The sequence below is a fragment of the Quercus lobata genome, chromosome 12 (genome assembly GCF_001633185.2).
Source record: "Quercus lobata isolate SW786 chromosome 12, ValleyOak3.0 Primary Assembly, whole genome shotgun sequence".
In the NCBI taxonomy this organism is placed as follows: Eukaryota; Viridiplantae; Streptophyta; class Magnoliopsida; order Fagales; family Fagaceae; genus Quercus; species Quercus lobata.
Window position 1 is genome coordinate 38,963,373 of NC_044915.1, and position 7,761 is coordinate 38,971,133.

Here is a 7,761-nt window from a genome sequence, read left to right on the forward strand (position 1 = left end):
ACCCCTGGCTTGGGGTTGATGAGTATCTTGGATGAGTATGTGTAAACAATAAAGTACAAATTTATCAATTATATACAAACACGTGACACAAACTAGAAAATTATCAGAGAGGAATAAGTGGCAGGCCAAAAACCTCACAAGTATACACAGCATGGGCAATAATTCTATGTCACTCGCCACATAACAATTGTTGCTCAAAAAATAAAACACTCCATTTATTTGGAACACAACTTTATTTTAATGGCATGGCATGCTCTTTATATGAGAAGAAAGTACGTTTGTTTTAGTTGTGTTTTGTTTAGATTTGTAAATGATAATTGTGGCTTGGTGTTATCTGAGACGAGGAATATCAAGTTATAAGAAAAAGAGTTTAGAATTGTAGTTTTCTATTTTTTACAAGAAGAAGCAAAGTTTGAATTCTCCATCTTCTATTTTTGTTACTATTGAATTATGAAAAAATTATCTTAAAAAAAGATATAAATAATAAATCCAACATTATAAACAAAACCCCTCCAATATATGCATTTTATGGCCCATTCACTGTCCACCACATGTATTTATGAATATATAACACACTAAACTAACTAGTGATGTAAGATGGGTTGGGTTACTTACAAAAATAGAACCGAGGATAGGCACCCTCTGGAGCATGATTTTCTCTGTTTCACTTAAATGACACACTAAAAATTGCTTTGTAATGCATATGGTGGTACTAAATAATGAATTGTTAAGGTAATATGTGCTTGATAATGTTCTAAAACACAAGGGAGATATATCCCTTCAAACAGTGCAAATTATGCATAACGAATATTGTAATATATTTGTGAATAGTATATCTCACATTGAGGAAAAAAAAAACGAAAGAAATTGATATACAAGATTGGATCTAAATTTTTTAGAATTAGACTTTTAATTTAATGATGTCTTGATATGTATATGAACACTACAATAAAGATTCTCTTAGGTGTTGATCCCCCTAACAAAGGAAAGATAGATGCCATTGGCCGTTGCAAAGAACACTTTTAAATTTATTTGTTTCTTTTTTGGGTTGAGAATGGAGAATAATATATGCTTTGAGAAAGGAGAGTAGCATCACGGACAGTACCAATGCATATAGGGTTGGAATACTTAAACCCAATATAATACAGGCAATCTGTTGCTGAACCAGGAACTGTTGTTATAAAGTAACATAAAGGCTAAAGATTAGCTTAGCTGTTTCATGACTTCACTCTATTTAATATACTTCCTAATTATGTGTTTGGGGATATATAAAAGGGTCAATATATTATGAACATATACTAGCTAGCAGGCTAGGATTATAAAACAAAAGTGGATGCTGTGTATAGTGTAGGTCCATATTTCCGCTTTCTAATTTTTACTCATGTTTTTAAAAGCAATGTTGGATGTTAGGGATATATTTTTATGTAATTGGTATATCCTTTGACAAAACACACTTTATTTATATTTTGGTAAATCTAAGAAGGTTCAAGATGATCATTACAAGTGGTTAAATTGAAGACATGAAGATTACTCAAGAACTACTCAAAAAAAGTGCAATCTGTAAGTCTCGATACCTCCTGGACAGAAACTCGATCTATCGAGATTTATTAAAGCTCGACAGATGTCTCGATCTATCGAGTTTACGAGTTTCAGTCTATAGCCAACAATGTTTTTATTCTAAAAGGCTATTTGTTTATGGGTTTGTATAATCCTCATAGGACTAGGAAAGCCCAAGATTTGTGTAAACCTATTTGGACTAGGAGAGCCCATTAAGCTCCTATTTAAAGGAGGTGGAAAAAGAAAAAAACCTAACCCTAGAGAGCTTCATAAAGTTTTCTTTTTGAAACCCTAGCCTCCTCCTACAAAAGAAAGAGTTCTTGCTGCGTTTCTTGTACGCCTTTGGGTTCTGTAACCAAGCAAAGTCTCTTGCACCAACATTGAAGATCTTATTGGTGTTTCTATGTGAAGCTGCTGCAAATCAACTACAACAATCAAAGGGTTGTTGTGGAGTTAGTCACGTACTTGGATTCGTGCAAAGAAGTAAGCCGCATACTGAGATCCGTGCATCAAATTGGTTAGTCACGTACTGGGAGCCGTGCATTACAAAGAGAGATTGTCACTATAGAACAAGTCCAATTGAGTATTAGGATAAAGGTTCAACTATAGGTTGGTATAAGGTATTGAGATTCTTTTACTTGTAATTGCTTGTTTTGATAATAATGGATTCTCGGGAGTGGTGACTTTAAAATCACCCAGTAGGGTTTTTACTGTATAGGCTTTCCCCATTTGTAAACAAATCACCGTATCAAATTTATTTTCCGCTGCATATTTAATTATTTAGTGATTTGTTTGTACTACCACACGCTTTGCATGTAATTAACTTAATTAATTCATTTGACTAAATTAATTGGTTAATTTATCACAAGGGGTCAATTCATTTTTTGGCCTATAAAGGACATGGCCCTAATTAAGGATTAACAGGTCTAAGTTAATAATCTCTCCACTAAGATATGTGTTCTAGTATATACGTGGAATCTCCCAAAAACTTAGGTTTTGTTTGGTAAAAACAAATTTGTTTTTGAGATCATTCAAACAAAAAACAGATTTTTTTTTTTTTTGGTTGAAAGAGGCTACGTGTATGCACAAACCTATCCAGAAATTCTTCTCACCAAAAAAAAAAAAAAAGACCTATCCAGGAATTGACATTCGTCCTCTAGTTCATGCATAGACCCTTTCAACAAACTAAGGCTCCTGAAATCTCTCCAAAAACAGGCATATAATAGATAGATACCCCAAGTGCTTAATTTAAACAAATCCTTGAGTCCGTACACAATCTTGTGGATACTTGGTACTTTATTCCAGGAAATTCTTTTGCAAACAAAGATAGCTGAATATACCATAAAAAAATAAAAAAAAATAAAAAATGAAAATTAGGGTAGCTGTCTAGCTGAATATTAGATATTCGATGACAGTCAATAATAACGTCTTTTGTTTATTAATGTAGTATCTATTTAAAATTGTATGTCATGGTCTTCATGGATAGGTTAGAAGAATATATATTTATTTTATTAGCAAAGAAGTTGACTTGATTTCTTGGTGTGAAAGATAAACGTTCTCATTGTTAAGAAATAAATTGATTATTTTTTTTTTAATTTATCGATTATACATAAGCATTGTTTTTAAGGATTTCTGTGGTTTTGGCCCAAAATGGTCTTTCTATGTGCATATATGTTGGAGTTATGTGATAAAAAGAACACTGTGAATTATATGTGAGTTGAGAGTTTCAGAATGTCTTTCCCCCTCCCCCCTTCACATACAAATAGAAGATTTTCTCTACCATTTTGTAGGTTTTGCCAACTCTAAAGAGTTTGAATCTTCTTTTAAAAAAAAAAAAAAAAAAAAAAAAAAAAAAAAAAAGAGGAGATTTTCGGGTTTTAATCTGATTGATTTCGTCATAATTTTAAATATCTTGTAAGTATTATTATCTTTTTAGTGTGTTATCATCAACAAGTTGTATATTAGCATTTTAATGAACGGTCAATGAGCATGTATTCCTGCTAGATCAAAAGACTTGGTCAGAGTCAATGTACAGTTGGTAGAGGTATTTTATTTCGGACAAAATTTAGTTACAAAATTAGTTGTAGTTTAATGTTACAACCTTACTTAATATCATTAACATTACTATATGTTTTGAAAATCTAACCGTTGGATTGCATATTCTTTATACTTTTATGTCAAATTTTGTGACAATCAGATAATATTTACTATATAATCTATAAGATTATATTTTATGCATAATTTTAAACTACAAAACTTGCAATTTAAAAAATTTATTGATGACATATCTATTGATTTTTAATTTTTTAGAAATTTTGCAAGCATGAAGGATATAAGAAGAAGATATAATCCAATTGTGAATTTATCAAAATTCACCTTTAATAAAAATATATTGAGTAAGATTGTAATCTTAGACAAGATCTTAGGTGACAAATTTGTAGAGTAGTTAGCGCTAATGCGTTGACTTTAAAAATCTATCAATATTTATAAGTTTGTTATTTTACTTGATTTTATTTTATCTTAGATTTTAGAAGAGATTTTGAAGATTAGTATCCATTACACACATTAATGCACACATTACACACTCAAAAAAACAATTGCAATCATGACTTAATTATGATTTATTATATATGAATGAATCAGTTATAAGTTCTTAGATCCAAAAAAGGAATTTGAGAAAATCTCCAACATCTCATGCATTGCAATTTCTGAGGTAAATAATATGGTCTTATGACTCTTATTGCTAGGCAAAGCATTCAATATGGTCTAATGCCCCTTTCAACAGTTCACGAATATATATAGCTTCATTCTATTATGGATCAATAACGTCAATTTTTTTTTTTTTTAAATGGCTCGTACTTCATTTCACTTAAATCTAAATGCACAATATATACACAGCAAAAGTACTGGAAATATCCTGTTCTGTATACGAAGAACATTTTGTTATATATATGTGACTCAAGTATGGTTTACTCCTTTGGAATGTAGTATAGATTGGAACTATAAAACAATGTGGGTAACAAGTTTATATGTTGGACTGTAATTCCACCATCTTTGAAAAGGGGGTGGGGGGGTTATAGAGTCCAAAAACTTCTGAATAAATAGTGTTTGAAATCTTTAAAAGTGATATATAATAGAGCCAGTGATATGTGTCAGTTATGATGGAGTTTTGTAAGACTTCTACAATATGGCTTACTCATTGATGATGTAATTAAGTGTACGACATTAATAGTCTTTCCCAGGAGTTCTGTACATCACTGGCTTATAAATATTTACACATGCATAAAAAATTCTTTCAACTCATACCTGGATGCCTAATCAACCCACACAGTTATAATTTAAATAATTCTCAAATTTAAGAAAAATTTATATGAACACTAACATCAATCAATGGCAATCATAGATCGATATTTGAATCTTTATAACAAGGACACACATGCTGTGCACACACGCGCACACACACACAAACACAGACGTACAAGTGCATAAGTGTACATACACACATGCAAACACATACGCTCACGAATACACATATAGAAGCGCATGCATGCAGGCGCACAACACAAACTAAGATCAATTTATTATGAATTAATTCCAAAATAGATCAATAATTAAATCTCTATAAATATGAACACACAAGCGTATGTGTGCAAGAGCGCGCACACAAACTCTAAAGGTACGTTTGGTACACTGAATATAGATTACATTAGAAATGGTAATCTTTATTACTGGAAATAGAAGACATTGTAATGGAATAACTATTACTATTCATAAGTTTGGTTGTTACATATGGAAAGATTGTAAAAGATGATGTATAAGGAAACTTTATATTTTTGGTAATATATTAATTTTAAAACCTATTATATATACTAAAGAATAGTTATTACATCCATTTTAAAGAGGAATAACTATTCTTCAATTTAAAGAATAGTCATTCTAATGTAATAACTAATCCGTGTAATAAAGATGTAACCAAATGACCAAATTACTATTACACATAAATAACTATTCCATTACAGGAGCTATTACAACATACCAAACATACCCTAATATTAATGCATGAACTAATTATAAATTATATCAATAATGATAGTTTTATAATATGGATACACAAAATATTGATGTATGAACTAATTCTAAAGTAGATCAATAATGACAATCATATAAGAATAATCAGATCTCTACAGCATAGACACGTGCTTTAATCTTAAATCTTTCAGAAAGTATAAACTAATTCTAAAGTAGAAATGAGTGAAATTTACAAAGGTCACACACACAAGTAAGCCACTTACCGTAAGTAAACACACACCCTAACATTAATGTATGAATTAATTCTAAAGTAGAAATTAGTAAAATTTACAAGGGTCACAAACACAAGCAAGCCACTTACCAAAAGATTAGGGTGATACAAACCCATGAGTAGAATTCATCATTGAAAATCGATTTATAAGGGAAATTAAAGTGTCTAAGAACTTATATACACATGGTTAAACTTGCACTTAAGATTCATGTAGAACATTTGGATCATAACACACCACCATGCTTTGCAGTCTGACCACAAATCCACAACTCATTCAATCCCATACTTAAAGAGTTATGTTTGATACCAAATGCTGCAAACTTATGGGTAGAACTCACCCTTAAAAGTTGACTTATACAAGAAAGATGTTCAAGAGCTTATATAGACATGATTAAATTTGCACTTAAGTCATGTGAGACATCTAAATCATAACATAATGCAATTAAGTACATATTAGTGAAATTTACAAGAGTCATGTTAGCCTGACATGTGTGGTCTGTCAAAGAAAACAAACAGATAACAGGAGAGACTTATAAAAGTTGACTTCAAAGTTTATTAAGCATTTAAGTCTAGGGATATATATTTGCCTTACCCTCAACTTAAAAATCAAAGCTAACTATACCATTTGATTTCCTGATGCCTAAGTGTATCTGGTCAATATCAATTTACTGCACTCTACATTATGAAGTTGACAACATGTGCTTCAAAATGAATGTTTCCTAATGCAAAATCCCTCTGCATGGGCCATGGAAGGAAGAGGCCTTGAGATTTGGAATTTTGGGCTTAGATATTTTAGCATCATAACTAGTTCCCAATAATACAAACCCAGATTAAAAAAAAAAAACTTGTGCCTCATGACCATAATTTCTTCTAATGATTTCTAAATGAAGCTAAAAAAATCTAAATTTATTATCTAAAAAGAGTTTTAAAGATCAAGAGTTTCACATCCCTTTTTAATTAAAAATAAATAAATAAAGAAACAAACAAAACAAAACGCAAAGGACGAACTCATCAAATAGTGCTACAAGTTATATACAAACACAAAGCCAAGTCTAGGGTGTTCTAATCAGTTCCGATCAAGAGAGTGCAAGCAAATACTTTCACAACAAGAGTACAAAGTCACCCGTAATTGCACATAGCATTTAACTTCTGTTGAAGCTCAGATAGATTGAAGCGAGTCGGATCGCAAACCTGTGAAACACATATATAATGAAATATATTTGCAATTTGATGAAAGTATAAAAATTTTAAACCCTAAACACAGAAATGAAAAAATAATTGGAAAACTATATATATACCTCGGACTGAATTGTAAGAAATAACCTTTGGTTTGTTTTGTTGGAGGCACACCTAATCACACTAAGTCCTTCTTCAAGCAATAATTCCAGCACCTTTGATAGAAGAAAACCTTCCTCTCTCAACCAGCTACTCATCAAAATCTCAACTCCAGCCTCGGATACACGAACTGTAGCATAGTTCAGTGAACAATTATTCGAAATTTCGATCCCAGGAATAAAAGCAGTCGAATTGGATAGATTCTTCAGCTGATCTCGCTCGACTTGGAGTCCTTGGATCTTCTCTGTCATGTGTTTAATATAATTGGCAGCTTCGTTTATGAGATCCGAGGCTGAACGCTTTCCCTGAAACTCATCAACAAAACCTTAAAAAAGCATAGTAGTTATACAAACCTTATGAGCTTCAAGGACATATATTAAGGAAGAGAAAGTTATAGAGGCTATTGACCTTGATGAATTCAAGAGGAAGCAGCAATCGAAGTGATGAGTACAGAGAGGCCATTTGTTCCCTTCTTTGTCTTTCGATGTCCCTACGCATGATCTTCCTCTCATTATTATTACTTAAATTTTCTTCATTATTGTCCGGAGTTGCTAATATTTTATGTGACC

General features: G+C 31.4%; 1 protein-coding gene across 1 annotated transcript; it reads right to left on the minus strand.

Annotated features, from left to right (window-relative positions):
- Positions 1-6,976: 6,976 nt before the first annotated feature.
- On the minus strand, positions 6,977-7,753 carry LOC115970634 (transcription factor bHLH36-like; the record flags this gene model as incomplete). The annotated part of the gene is made up of 3 exons (XM_031090231.1): positions 6,977-7,048; positions 7,156-7,497; positions 7,601-7,753. Coding segments are annotated over 3 exons (567 nt in total), but the record flags the coding sequence as incomplete, so codon positions are not given.
- Between the last annotated feature and the right edge of the window lie 8 nt (positions 7,754-7,761).